The sequence below is a fragment of the Mesoplodon bidens genome (genome assembly GCF_964165515.1).
Source record: "Mesoplodon bidens genome assembly, chromosome: X".
NCBI lineage: Eukaryota > Metazoa > Chordata > Mammalia > Artiodactyla > Ziphiidae > Mesoplodon > Mesoplodon bidens.
The window spans coordinates 47,823,634-47,838,545 of NC_138163.1; the positions used below are offsets into that span (position 1 = coordinate 47,823,634).

Here is a 14,912-nt window from a genome sequence, read left to right on the forward strand (position 1 = left end):
CAATAAGATGTTAGTTACCAAATGCTAATCTTCCTATCTCAGTAAATGCTATTTTGGATGCAAGTAACAAAATCCTACTGAAATTATGTAGGCAAAATGAAGAGAGTTGATTTTATGGTTATAGAAGTATCTCGCTGGAACTAAAGAAGCCCAAATCCATCAGGAGATAATGTCTCCATTTTTCCCCGCTCTGGGGCTACCCGAGCTCCCATTTTTGCCTCTCTGCTCCATTATCATCTATATGAAGAGTAGTTTTCTCCACTTTTCTGTACATAGGTAGGACTGTGACTAACTAATGGCCCCTGAGTTTATTTATCCCCATTTCTAGGAACCAGCGAAGACTATCATTTCTGGGTCCAGTTTGCTTAGTTGCCTTAGTATCCAAATCAGCGATAGCCAGGGGGTAAGGTGACATAGCAGACATCTGGCCCAGAGCTTCCTATATTTATTTGAACACAGAGCACTACCCACCCCCAGTCCCTGGCTCTGGGTGAGGGTATTGTGGGGCATACCTGTTTATATCCTTCAAAAGAGAATTCCTCAAGATAGCAGTTTGGGATGTTCTGATCTAACTTACTTCTTTAATTTTAGGGAGAGGCAAACATAGACCCAAAGAGATAAAATAATTTGCTTAAATTATCAAGATAATGGCAGAGTAGGGATTATGAGTAATGATTATTATTCAGTAATTAGTCAGTATGACTAGGGCTGAGTAATTTGACATGTTATACCTTCAATCCAACCTTGATACCAAGAAAAAGTATAATGGCTACCTGGGCCAAAAGTGAAGGTTGAAAGTTGACTACTTCCTTCCCCCCTCCTCAGCTAGTTTACAAGTTAAGGCTTTTTATCACAAGCAAGGCTATACTAGTGTCCTAAGGTTGCCATCACAGTTTCCACAAACTTGGTGGCTTAAAGCAACAGAAACTTATTTTCTCACAGTTCTGGAAGCCAGAAGTTGGAAATCAAGGTGTCCGCAAGGCAGTGCCCCCTCTGAAGGCTCTAGGGGCAAAGCCTCCCTTGCCTCTTCCAGCTTCTGGTGGCTCCAGGTGTTCTTTGGCTTGTGGCCACCCAACTCCAATCTCTGCTTCAGTTTTTACATGGCCTTCTCCTCTGTGTCTTCTGTTTCTTTTAAGGATGCTTATCATTGGCTTTAGGACCCACCAAAGATAATCCATAGATCCTTAACTTAATTACATCTGCAAAGACCCTTTATCCAAATAAGCTCACATTCACAGGTTGCAGGGGTGAGGATATGAACATATCTCTTGGGGGCCACCATTCAAACCACTACAAAGACCTTATAAGGTACCATATGGTACTTAAAAACATCAAGAGGGTGGCAAAAGGGAAGGGATGAAAGGGTAATTATTTGGTATTTTCCTTCTCAAAAATAAAGGATGCAGAATGGAGGAAGAAAATGTAGTAGAATTTCAAGAAAATACAGTATCCTATTTTCCAGGATATAAAATTTACATTCCTAGGTATTTACTAACTCATTAATTAATCTAACATTTGGGCCATGTTTTTCAACCTATCACACAAGTATGGTGCTGTTTTTTGTTTGTAAAAAAATTTTCCTGACAGAAAAATTGTTTGATAGTATGAGAGACAATTCGCATCATATGAATTTTGCTACACCATCATAAAAAATCATTCTTTGAAAGGGCTTCATCAATTTTCCCCTGGTGCTTCTCAATCCTTTGGTATTTAAATCACTCCTTTTGGAAGAAACTATTGTGTCCTAGAGACACCAGTGTTAAACTAAAAATGAAGTTAGTGCAGGCTAACATTTTTAGAGGTCAGTTCATTAGTGAATATTTTTATCTTATAACGGCTCTTGCTTTTCTCCACAAACTTGTATCTATAGAGATTGAATATTCTGATAAAAGAACTTCTATTAACAAATGAGAATGTGTCAAACAAGTAAAGGGAACAGTAATTGCTCTGTTTGCTCTGGGGTGGAGTCGACTTGAGCTGGGGCAGATAAAGGGGGCATGATACTGTTTACAGTTACTTACTTATACCTCACACTTTTTTTTTTTTTTTTTTTTTTTTTTTTGCCATACGCGGGCCTCTCACTGCTGTGGCCTCTCCTGCCGCGGAGCACAGGCTTCGGACGTGCAGGCCCAGCCCACGGCCCACGGACCCAGCCGCTCCACCGCACGCGGGATCCTCCCGGACCGGGGCACGAACCTGCGTCCCCTGCATTGGCAGGCAGACTCCCAACCACTGCGCCACCAGGGAAGCCTAGTACCTCACACTTTTTATTTTTTAAATTAGTTTCTGCTTTATAACAAAGTGAATCAGTTATACATATACATCTGTTCCCATATCCCTTCCCCCTTGTGTCTCCCTCCCTCCCACCCTCCCCATCCCACCCCTCCAGGCGGTCACAAAGCACCGAGCTGATCTCCCTGTGCTATGCGGCTGCTTCCCACTAGCTATCTACCTTACGTTTGGTAGTGTATATATGTCCATGCCTCTCTCTCGCTTTGTCACAGCTTACCCTTCCCCCTCCCCATATCCTCAAGTCCATTCTCAAGTAGGTCTGTGTCTTCATTCCTGTTTTACCCCTAGGTTCTTAATGACATTTTTTTTTAATTCCATACATAGGTGTTAGCATACAGTATTTGTCTTTCTCTTTCTGACTTACTTCACTCTGTATGACAGACTCTAGGTCTATCCTCCTCATTACAAATAGCGCAGTTTCGTTTCTTTTTATGGCTGAGTAATATTCCATTGTATATATGTGCCACATCTTCTTTATCCATTCATCCGATGATGGACACTTAGGTTGTTTCCATCTCTGGGCTATTGTGAATAGAGCTGCTATGAACATTTTGGTACATGACTCTTTCTGAATTATGGTTTTCTCAGGGTATATGCCTAGTAGTGAGATTGCTGGGTCATATGGTAGTTCTATTTTTAGTTTTTTAAGGAACCTCTATACTGTTCCCCATAGTGACTGTATCAATTTACATTCCCACCCACAGTGCAAGAGGGTTCCCTTTTCTCCACACCCTCTCCAGCATTTATTGTTGGTAGATTTTTCTGATGATGGCCATTCTGACTGGTGTGTGGTGATACCTCATTGTAGTTTTGATTTGCATTTCTCTAATGATTAGTACTGTTGAGCATCCTTTCATGTGTTTGTTACAATCTGTGTATCTTCTTTGGAGAAATGTCTATTTAGATCTTCTGCCCATCTTGTGGTTGGGTTGTTTGTTTTTTTTTTTTGATATTGAGCTGCATGAGCTGCTTGTACATTTTGGAGATTAATCCTTTGTCAGTTGCTTCATTTGCAAATATTTTCTCCCATTCTGAGGGTTGTCTTTTGGTCTGGTTTATGGTTTCCTTTGCCGTGCAAAAGCTTTGAAGTTTCATTAGGTCCCATTTGTTTATTTTTGTTTTTATTTCCATTTCTCTAGGAGGTGGGTCCAAAAGGATCTCACTGTGATTTATGTCAAAGAGTGTTCCTCCTGTTTTCCTCTAAGAGTTTTATAGTGTCTGGCCTTACATTTATGTCTTTAATCCATTTTGACTTTATTTTTGTGTATGGTGTGAGGAAGTGTCCTAAATTCATTCTTTTACATGTAGCTGTCCAGTTTTCCCAGCACCACTTATTGAAGGGCCTGTCTTTTCTCCATTGTATATTCTTGCTTCCTTTATCAAAAATAAGGTGACCATAGGTGTGTGGGCTTATCTCTGGGCTTTCTATCCTGTCCCATTGATCTATATTTCTGTTTCTGTGCCAGTACCATACTGTCTTGATTACTGTAGCTTTGTAGTATAGTCTGAAATCTGGGAGCCTGATTCCTACAGCTCCGTTTTACTTTCTCAAGATTGCTTTGGTTATTCGGGGTCTTCTGTGTTTCCATACAAATTGTAAAATTTTTTGTTCTAGTTTTGTGAAAAATGCCAGTGGTAGTTTGATAGGGATTGCATTGAATCTGTAGATTGCTTTGGGTGGTATAGTCATTTTCACAATTCTAGTTTTTTCAATCCAAGAACATGGTATATCTCTCCATCTGTTTGTATCATTTTAAATTTCTTTCGTCAGTGTCTTATAGTTTTCTGCATCCAGGTCTTTTGTCTCCTTGGGTAGGTTTATTCCTAGGTATTTTATTCTTCTGGTTGCAATGGTAAGTGGGAGTGTTTCCTTAATTTCTCCTTCAGATTTTTCATCATTAGTGTATAGGAATACAAGAGATTTCTGTGCATTTACTTTGTATCCTGCTACTTTACCAAATTCATTGATTAGCTCTAGTAGTTTTCTGGTAGCGTCTTTAAGATTCTCTCTATATAGTATCATGTCATCTGCAAAGAGTGACAGTTTTACTTCTTTTCCAATTTGGATTCCTTTTATTTCTTTTTCTTCTCTGATTGCTGTGGCTAAAACTTCCAAAACTATGTTGAATAAGAGTGGTGAGAGTGGACAACCTTGTCTTGTTCCTGATCTTAGTGGAAATAATTTCAGTTTTTCACCACTGAGAACGATGTTGGCTGTGGGTTTGTCATATATGGCCTTTATTATGTTGAGATAAGTTCCCTCTATGCCTACTTTCTGGAGAGATTTTATCATGAATGGGTGTTGAATTTTGTTCAGAAGCTTTTTCTGCATCTATAGAGATTATCATATGGTTTTTACCCTTCAGTTTGTTAATATGGTGTATCACATTGATTGACTTGCATATATTGAAGAATCCTTGCATTCCTGGGATAAATCCCACTTCATCATGGTGTATGATCCTTTTAATGTGCTGCTGGATTCTGTTTGCTAGTATTTTGTTGAGGATTTTTGCATCTGTGTTCATCAGTGATATTGGCCTGTAGTTTTCTTTCTTTGTGACATCTTTGTCTGGTTTTGGTATCAGGGTGATGGTGGCCTCGTAGATTGTGTTTGAGAGTGTTCCTTCCTCTGGTATATTTTGGAAGAATTTGGGAAGGATATGTGTTAACTCTTCTAAATATTTGATAGAATTCACCTGTGAAGGCATCTGATCCTGGGCTTTTGTTTGATGGAAGGTTTTTAATCACAGTTTCAATTTCAGTGCTTGTGATTGGTCTATTCATATTTTCTATTTCTTCCTGATTCAGTCTTGGCAGGTTGTGCATTTCTAAGAATTTGTCCATTTCTTCCAGGTTGCCCATTTTACTGGCAAAGAGTTGCTTGTAGTAATCTCTCATGGTCCTTTGTATTTCTGCAGTGTCAGTTGTTACTTCTCCTTTTTCATTTCTAATTCTACTGATTTGAGTCTTCTCCCTTCTTTTCTTGATGAATCTGGCTAATTACTTATCAATTTTGTTTATCTTCTCAGAGAACCAGCTTTAATTTTTTTGATCTTTGCTATTGTTTCCTTCATTTCTTTTTCATTTATTTCTGATCTGATCTTTATGCTTTCTTTCCTTCTGCTAACTTCGGGTTTTTTTTTTTTTTTCGTTCTTCTCTCTCTAATTGCTTTAGATGTAAGGTTAGATTGTTTATTTGAGATGTTTCTTGTTTCTTGAGGTAGGATTGTATTGCTATAAACTTCCCTCTTAGAACTGCTTTTGCTGCATCCCATAGATTGTGTGTCATCATGTTTTCATTGTCATTTGTTTCTAGGTAGTTTTTGATTTCCTCTTTGATTTCTTCAATGATCTCTTGGCCATTTAGTAGCTTATTGTTTGGCCTCCATGGGTTTGTAATTTTTTTACATTTTTTTCCCTGTAATTGATATTTAGTCTCATAGCATTGTGGTCAGAACAATGCTTGATACGATTTCAATTTTCTGAAATTTTCTAAGGCTTGATTTGTGACCCCAGATATGTTCTATTCTGGAGAATGTTCCATGAGCACTTTAGAACAAAGTATATTCTGTTGTTTTGGGATCGCATGTGCTATAAATATCAATTAAGTACATCCTGTTTAATGTATCATTTAAAGTTTGTGTTTCCTTATTTATTTTCATTTTGGTTGATTTGTCCATTGGTGAAAGTGGGGTGTTAAAGTCCCCTACAATTATTGTGTTACTGTTGATTTCCCCTTTTATGGCTGTTAGCATTTGCCTTATATATTGAGGTGCTCCTATGCTGGGTGCATAAATACTTACAATTGTTCTATCTTCTTCTTGGATTGATCCTTTGATCATTATGTAGTGTCCTTCTTTATCTCTTGTAATAGTCTTTATTTTAAAGTCTATTTTGTCTGATATGAGAATTGCTACCCCAGCTTTCTTTTGATTTCCATTTGCATGGAATATCTCTTTCCATCCCCTCACTTTCAGTCTGTATGTGTCCCTAAGTCTGAAGTGGGTCTCTTGTAGGCAGTATATATATTGGTGTTGCTGTTGTATCCATTCAGCCAGTCTATGTCTTTTGGTTGGAGCATTTAGTCCATTTACTTTTAAGGTAATTATCAATATGTATGTTCCTATTACCACTTCTCAATTGTTTTGCGTTTGTTATTGTAGGTCTTTTCCTTCTCTTGTGTTTCCTGGCTAGAGAAGTTCCTTTAGCATTTGTTTTAAAGCTGGTTTGGTGGTGCTGAATTCTCTTAGCTTTTGCTTGTCTGTAAAGGTTTTAATTTCTCCATCGAATCTGAATGAGATCCTTGCTGGGTAGAGTAATCTTGCTTGCGGGTTTTTCCCTTTCATCACTTCAAATATGTCCTGCCGCTCCCTTCTGGCTTGCAGAGTTTCTGCTTAGCTGTTAACCTTAGGGGGATTCCCTTGTATGTTATTTGTTGCTTTTCCCTTGCTGCTTTTAATATTTTTTCTTTGTATTTAATTTTTGATGGTTTGAATAATATGTGTCTTGGTGTGTTTCTCCTTGGATTTATCCTGTATGGGACTCTCTGCACTTCCTGGACTTGATTGACTATTTCCTTTGCCATATTAAGGAAGTTTTCAACTATAATCTCTTCAAATACTTTCTGAGACCCTTTCTTTTTCTCTTCTTATTCTGGGACCCCTATAATTCGAATGTTTGTGCATTTAATGTTGTCCCAGAGGTCTCAGAGAGTGCCTTCAATTACTTTTCATTCTTTTTTCTTTATTCTGCTCTGCTGTAGTTATTTCCACTCTTTTTCTTCCTGGTCATGTATCTGTTCTTCTGCCTCAGTTATTCTGCTATTGATTCCTTCTAGAGAATTTTTAATTTCATTTATTGTGTTGTTCATCCTTGTTTGTTTGCTCTTTAGTTATTCTAGGTCCTTGTTAAATGTTTCTTATGTTTTCTGCATTGTATTTACAAGATTTTGGATCATCTTTACTGTCATTACTCTGAATTCTTTTTCAGGTAGACTGCCTATTTCCTCTTCATTTGTTTGGTCTGTTGAGTTTTTACCTTGCTCCCTCATCTGCTGCATATTTCTCTGTTTTCTCATTTTGCTTATCTTTCTGTGGTTGGGGTCTCCTTTTCTCAAGGTGCATATTTCCTGCTGTTTTCGGTGTCTGCCCCTAGTGGGTAAGGTTGTTTCAGTGGGTTGTGTAGGCTTCCTGGTGGAGGGGACTGGTGCCTGTGTTCTGGTGGATGATGCTGGATCTTGTCTTTCTGGTGGACAGGGATGCGTCCAGTGGTGTGTTTTAGGGTGTCTGTGAACTTAGTATGATTTTAGGCAGCCTCTCTGCTAATGGGTGGGGCTGTGTTCCTCTCTTGCTAGTTGTTTGGCATGGGGTGTCCAGCACTGGAGCTTGCTGGCTGTTGGGTGGAGCTGGGTCTTAGCGTTGAAGTGGAGTTCTCTGGGAGAGCTCTTGCTGATTGATATCATGTGGGGCCAGGAGGTCTCTGATGGTCCAGTGTCCTGAACTCGGCTCTCCCACCTCATAGGCTCAGGCCTGACACCCGGCCAGAGCACCAAGACCCTGTCAGCCACATGGCCAGGTACATGGGAATTTTCTTGCCTTTTGGGAAGTCCGAGGTCTTCTGCCAATGTTCAGTAGGTGTTCTGTAGGCATTGTTCCACATGTAGATGTATTTTTGATGTATTTGTGGGGAGGAAGGTGATCTCCATGTCTTACTCTTCCATCATCTTGAAGGTCTCCCCCATCACCACCTTAATGTATCAGTGGTGAGATCAGGATGAGAATTCTCATGGCAGAGTGGAGAGCCTCGTTTGTTTCTAGAAACGCTGTTCTTCTCATCAGATCACAATTAGCAGTAAGAATTCAGGTATATTTATTCTGAGTGTTACTTTAGTTTCAATAACCTGGGAATCTTCTTAAAAGTACCTATGATAAGTGGGAGGACAGTGTTCTCTCTCTCTCTCTCTTTTCCCCCTCCTTCCCTCTCTTCCTTTCTTCCTCCCTCCCTTTCCCTCTCTCCCCCTTCCTACCTCCTTCTTCCCCTTTTTGAATGAGAAATAAACCTTAATTAGGTTAAACTCCTGAGATTTCAGGGTTGCTTTCAAACAGCAGCCTAACCTAATACTGAAGTATATTCTACAGTAACTAAAACCTTTTTTTTTAAATTTTTTAATTAGTTTCAGTAACTAAAACCTTAAAATCTGTCTTTGGCTTAGCAGGCATGCAACAGTGAGGAAACCCATATTGGAAGCTGAAAAGATGGCCAACCATATTAAGCAGTGAGAATAAATGTTAAAACTCTTGCCTCACATAAATTGGGGGTCATATTATGTGCCTACTCAGCAGGCACTTCTAGAAGAAATTGGGAATCAAAACCTTATTTGTGTCGGTTAGTTTTTTACACTAATTGAAATTTTTATTGAGGTAATTGTGGATTCACATTTAGTGTAAGGAATAATATAGGTTCTGAAGAAATAATATAGAGTTCCTATTTATAGTGTACCTAGTTCTCCCCAGTGATAGCATCTTACAAGACTGTAGTACTGTATTGCAACTGGGGTATTAACATTGATAAAATTTGTCTTGTTCAGATTTCTACTGTTTTACTTTGTGTGTTTGTGTGTGTGTGTGTGTTTAGTCATATACAATTTTATCACATGTGTAGGTTTGTATATCCACAACCATAGAAAAAAAACAGAATACTTCCATTACTACAAGAATTCCTCATATTCCCCTTTTATTGCCACACCCAGCTCCCTCCCACCATATCCCCCCTACTCCCTGCCCCCTAATTCTTGGCAACCACTAATCTATTCTCCCTTTCTAAAATTTTATCATTTCAAAATACTATATAAGATGAAATCATGTAGCATGTAACCTTTAGGGGTTGGCTTTTTTTCACTCAGCATAATTCCCCAGAGATTCATCTAAATTGCTATGTGTATCAGTGGTTTGATCCTTTTTGCTGCTGAGTAGTTTTCCATGGTTTAGATGTACTACAGTCTGTTTACACATTTACCTGTTGTAGTACATCTTAGATGTTTCCAGCTTTTGGCTACTTATGAGTAAAGCTTCTCTGAATATTTCTGTACAGAGTCTTGTATGAACATAAGTTTTCATTTCTCTTGGATAGATGCCCAAGAGTGCAATTGCTAGGTCATATGGTAGTTGCGTCTTTAGTTTTATTTTAAAAAACTGTTACACTGTTTTCCAGAGAGACTGTACCATTTTACATACCCACCAGCAATGTATGAGTAATCTAATTTGTCTGCGTCCTCAACATTTGGTATTTTCACTTTTTTTTTTCATTTTAACCATTCTGATAGATGTGTAGTGAGATCACTGAAGTTTTAATTTGCATTTTCCTAATGGCTAATGATGTTGAACATCTTTTCACGTGCTTATTTGTCATGAGTATATCTTCTTTGATGAAATGTCTGTTCTTGCCTTTTGTCCATTTTCTAATTAGATTTTTTTTACTGTTGTTTTGAGAGTTCACTATATATTCTAGATACTAGTCCTTTGCTAGCTATGTGGTTTGCATATATTTTCTCCTACTCTGTACCTTGTCTCTTCTTAACAGAGTTGTTCACAGGACAAAAGATTTTAAAATTAAGTCCAGTTTATCAGGTTTTCCTTTTATGGATCATGCTTTTGGTGTGAAGTCTAAGAACTTTTTGTGTAGTCCTATATACCCCCAATTTTCTCCTCTGTTTTTTCCTACAAGTTTTATTGTTTTGTATTTTATATTTAAGGCTGTGATCCATTTTGAGTTAATTTTTGTATAAGCTGTGAGGGTTAGGTCAACGTTTTTTTTTCCTCTATGGATATCAAATTGTTTTCTGGGATCTCTATTCCGTAGATCTATATGTCTTTCCCTCCACCAATACCGCACTCTCTTAATCAATGTAGCTGTATAGTAAGCCTTAATATCTTGGAGAGTAATTTCTCCCACTTTATTTTTCTCCATCAAGGTTGTTTTAGCTATTTTAATTCCTTTGCATTTCCATGAAAATTTGCTGGGATTTGATAGGAATTACATTAAATTTATAGATCAATTTGGGGGAAAATTAACATCTTTACTGTGTTGATTCTTCTCATCCAGGAACATAGTATGTCTCAATATTTATTTAGGTCTTCTTTGAGTTCTTTCATCAGCATTTTGTAATTTTCAGCACCCACATCATGTATATGTTTTGGTTTTGTTAGACTTATACCTATGTATTTCATTTTATTTGTAGTGATTGTAAATGATATTGCATTTTAAATTCTGGTTTCCACATGTTCATTTTTAGTACATAAAAACACAATTTTTATATGTTGATCTTGTATGCCTGCTGAACCCACTTCTAGGAGTTTGGTATTTTGGGGGTTTGTTTTGTTTTTGATTCCTTGGGATTTTCTCAATAGGTAGTTACATCATCTGCAAAAAGGGACAATTTTATTTTTTCCTTCCCCATCTGTATGCTATTTATGTCTTTTTCTCACAGTACACTGGTTAGAACTTCAGGACCATGTTGAATAAGAGTGGTGAGAACAACAACAACAAAAAGAGTGGTGAGAACAAACATCTTTGCCTTGCTTCTGAGTTTAGTCTTTCACTGGAAGTATGACTTTAGGTATAGGTTTTTTTGTAGATGCTTTTTATCAAATTGAGGTAATTCCACTCTTTTCCTGACTTTTTATCATTAATTTTTATTATTAATGAGTACTGGATTTTGTCAAATGCTTTTTCTACATCAATTGATATAATCATATGATTTTTCTTCTTTAACTTGTTGATATGGTGGATTACATTGACACATTTTTGTTTGTTTGTTTGTTTTGTTTTGGGTTTGGTTTTTTTTTTGCGGTATGCGGGCCTCTCACTGTTGTGGCCTCTCCCGTTGCGAAGCACAGGCTTTGGACGCGCAGGCTCAGCGGCCACGGCTGACGGGCCCAGCCGCTCTGCGGCATGTGGGATCTTCCCAGACCGGGGCACGAACCCATGTCCCCTGCTTCGGCAGGCAGACTCAACCACTGTGCCACCAGGGAAGCCCTACATTGACACATTTTTAAACATTGATTCAACCTTACATTTATGGAATAAATTCTACTTGGTCCCGGTTTCTAGTTCCTTTTATATGTTGTTGGATTTGGTTTGCTAGAATTTTCTTGAGGATTTTTAAGTGTTTGAGAGATTCTTTTTAATTGTTATTTTATATTGGAGTATAGTTTATTTACAATGTTGTGTTAGTTTTAGTTATACATATACATATATCTATTCTTTTTCAGATTCTTTCCCATGTAGGTTATTACAGAGGTTTGAGTTGATTTTTGTTCATAGTTAGAGGTAGGGGGTCAACTTCAGTTCCATGTAGATATGCAGTTGTCCCTGTATTGTTTGCTGAAAAAGACTATGCGTCCCCCCATTTTATTGTCTTGGCACCTTGGTTAAAAACGAATTGACCATAAATATAAGGTTTTATTTGTGGACTTCATTTCTGTTCCATTGATCTCTATGGCTATCCTATGCTAATACCATGCTGTCTCGATTACTGTAGCTTTGTATTATGTTTTAAAATTGGATGGTGTAATTCCTGCAATTTATTATTCTTTTTCAGATTGGTTTGGCTATTCTGGGTCTTTTGTCTTTCCATGTAAATTTTAAAGCTTGTCTATATCTACATAAGTAGCCTTCTGGAATTTTCATAGGCATTGCATTGAATTTGTAGATCAATTTGTGAAGAATTGACATCTTAACACTATTGAGTCTTTCAATCCATGAACATGGAATATCTCTTCATTTTTTTAGATCTTCTTTAGTTTCTCTTAGCAATGATTTATAGTTTCCAGTGTACAAGTTCTTATAGTTCATTTGCTAAGTTTATTCCTGAGTGTTTTAATTCTTTTTATGCTACTGTGAATGGAGTTGTTTTATTAATTTCACTTTCATATTGTTCAGTACAATTACTTTTTTAATAATGTCAAATGTATATGGCATAGTTCCCATCAAATTTTGACTATTACTAGCATTTTACTTCTAGTATGATGTATAATTTAATAGGCCTGCAGGGACAATCACTGACGCATATCATGGGACCAGAACTCTGGGCAGTTAAGTGCCTAGGTGCAGTTTTTGCCCTTAAGGGATGAAACTCCTGAAAAATGTAAAGTATGTTCATACAGAGATAGTCTTGAGAATTCAATTTGAAGCCATGACAAAATATTTATGGTAAGCCTTTCAATAATGCTGACTTGTGTTTCTCGACATTTCATTGATTTATAAAAATGTTTATAAAAATACTCTTTTGCATTTAATATGTATCAATCAGCAAAATAAGTAGTTTGTGCTTATGTTGACACTTCTGGCCTCAAGTTAATGGTTTGTTGTAGTGCTCATTTGTGCTTCTGTCACATTGAAAAATGTTATTCAGGGGTAAAAAATTGGTCCCTGCAGTTAGTTATTACAACAGAAAGGAGATGTGTTTTCCCAGACTGTTCTCCTAGCCTTTCAGTAGACAACCATCATTTAAATCACTTGTTCTTAAAAGGTGTGATCTTACAGAATGCCTATATGTCATAAGATAGAATGAGGTATTATACCTCAAAAACTGCAAAACATTGGCTCTTTTCCAATTGGCTGAATAAAATTAAAGTATATTGTTCCTCATTTTTTAGTTTTTCTCTTGTAAAGTTTTCCTTAAATTTTTGGCACCAGTTATTGCTTATCAACCAGTGAGCATTAATGAATACTAAAACAAATGACCCAATTTATTTGTGCACATTAACAGATAAACTCAGATTATCACACTTACTTCAACAGCTTATTTTTACTGCATAAAGTTACTGTTCTATATGGTGAAACTAATGGTATTTTGTGTTGTTCTGCCCCTGAGCAAATTAAGGACCACCAAGTTAAATAAATCATTAGAAAGGAACTGAAATGTGAAAATATTCAGTGTACTAATTTGCTTATAGGCAGCAAAGACCTACCAAAATCCACACATTCAATTTCATGACCATCCTGTAGGACACTTTTAGGCTGTAATGAGTAAAAAGCAGTTAACACTTCTCTTCAACAAAATAGAAATGTCAGGTAGACTGTTACTTCCCTGAAAGCTAGGGAGAGCAAATCAAGAACAGTCTTGTGCAATAGTTTCCAACCAGACAGAGGCATGTTTTTCTCTTCCTCTGTATTTTCTAATACTTAAAGCTATTAAAATTGACATGTATGGGACTCCCCTGGCTGTCCAGTGGTAAAGACTCCGTACTTCCACTGCAGGGGGCATGGGTTCAATCCCTGGTCGGGGAACTAAGATCCCACAAGGCGCACAGCGTGGCCAAAAAAAAAAAAAAAAATTTGACATGTAAAGTTTTGTCAATCATATGTTGAAGGGAGAATGTAAGTTACGTTCCTGGGATATTTTGTCCTCTGAGTAATGATGTGTGTCTTTTCCCTTTATAGGCATGCTGCAAAGGAATGTAGAAGAGGTACAAGTTTTCGAGTATTGTCATTACAAGGAGCAGGAATGCAATGTCAGGATTGCTTTTGATTGAATGACCTTATCTTCAGCATGCTGTTTTTGGATTATACATTACCTACAAATTTTGATGGTTTTTGTTAGAGTAGTATTTACAGTTAATATTTAATCTTTGGTGGCAATAAAGGCTGCATGTATTTTTCCCCCACTTAAATATTGTGCTGTTGGGAATGATACTGTAGTTTGTCTTTTAGTATTAGCAAATCAAAACTATATCAGCTCTTCTGTCTAGACAGCAGCCTATTTGATGTTGACTCTGTGTGTGCAATTCATGGCTTACTCTGCTAGATTCCATATCTTACCGCCAGCACACATTGTCCTTTTCACTCCAACCAGATCATAAAGAAATGTTTGCCAAAAAATAGATGTCAACCAGTCCTTACTGGGTGCCTGTTAACATTCAACGTATAGTGTTAGCTACTGTAAAGTCTCTCTCCTCAAAAGAACTTACTGTCTACTTTGAGATATACTTAATGCCTGTCTGTATAAAAAAACAGTATAGACAATACAAGGAAGTGTGTTATGAAGTACAGAAAGTATGCAATAGAAATTCAGAGAAGGGAGGAAGAGTTAGGATGGATTAGGGACTTGATTTAGGTTATTGTAAAAAGGGTATGGTTCAGGCAATTCATTTATTTTTGATGTCCAGATAATCTGGTGTTTTACTTGGCTTTAGCATATGATTTATAGTTGTGGGTTTTGTGTATTTGTGTATTTGTTTTTCAAGAAAAAGCGTTGTTCTTAGCTTGGAAACAGTCTGATTTCTTGTGTTTCATGTTTTACCTAAGTCATAAATAAAGGCAATGCTCTGAAAAATAAAAGTATAACAATAAAATAAACTACTTAAAAGTTTTTGAGTGACTAAAGCTTAATTGCCTGTAATTCCTGAGCTGAATTTCTGTTGCACTGACTGAACATGACCATCCTGAAGGGTACATATTATGGAAAGAATATATTTTTGAAATGAGTATTAGTGATTTACATCACCTTATGAGTAAACCAAATATCAGAACTTACATGGCCTCTTTTTTTCCTACCCACACTTCTCAAAGTAGCAGCTTCTAATGAGGTAAGTTTTCATTACCTCTCAAAATTACAGAGA

General features: G+C 37.1%; 1 protein-coding gene across 4 annotated transcripts in view; it reads left to right on the top strand.

The window, feature by feature from the left end:
- The window catches only part of NUP62CL (nucleoporin 62 C-terminal like), a 79,383-nt gene extending 64,756 nt beyond the window's left edge, over window positions 1–14,627 (top strand). For 3 of the 4 annotated variants that reach the window (XM_081222235.1, XM_081222234.1, XM_081222237.1), the window contains one exon: window positions 13,735–14,627. In XM_081222235.1, coding sequence (XP_081078361.1) covers window positions 13,735–13,826 — 92 coding nt within the window. In that variant the 3' untranslated portion in view covers window positions 13,827–14,627. Of the gene's footprint in view, window positions 1–10,777; window positions 10,845–13,734 lie in introns of all 4 variants that reach the window. The other variant, XM_081222236.1, reaches the window with a different exon arrangement.
- The last annotated feature ends 285 nt before the right edge of the window (window positions 14,628–14,912 follow it).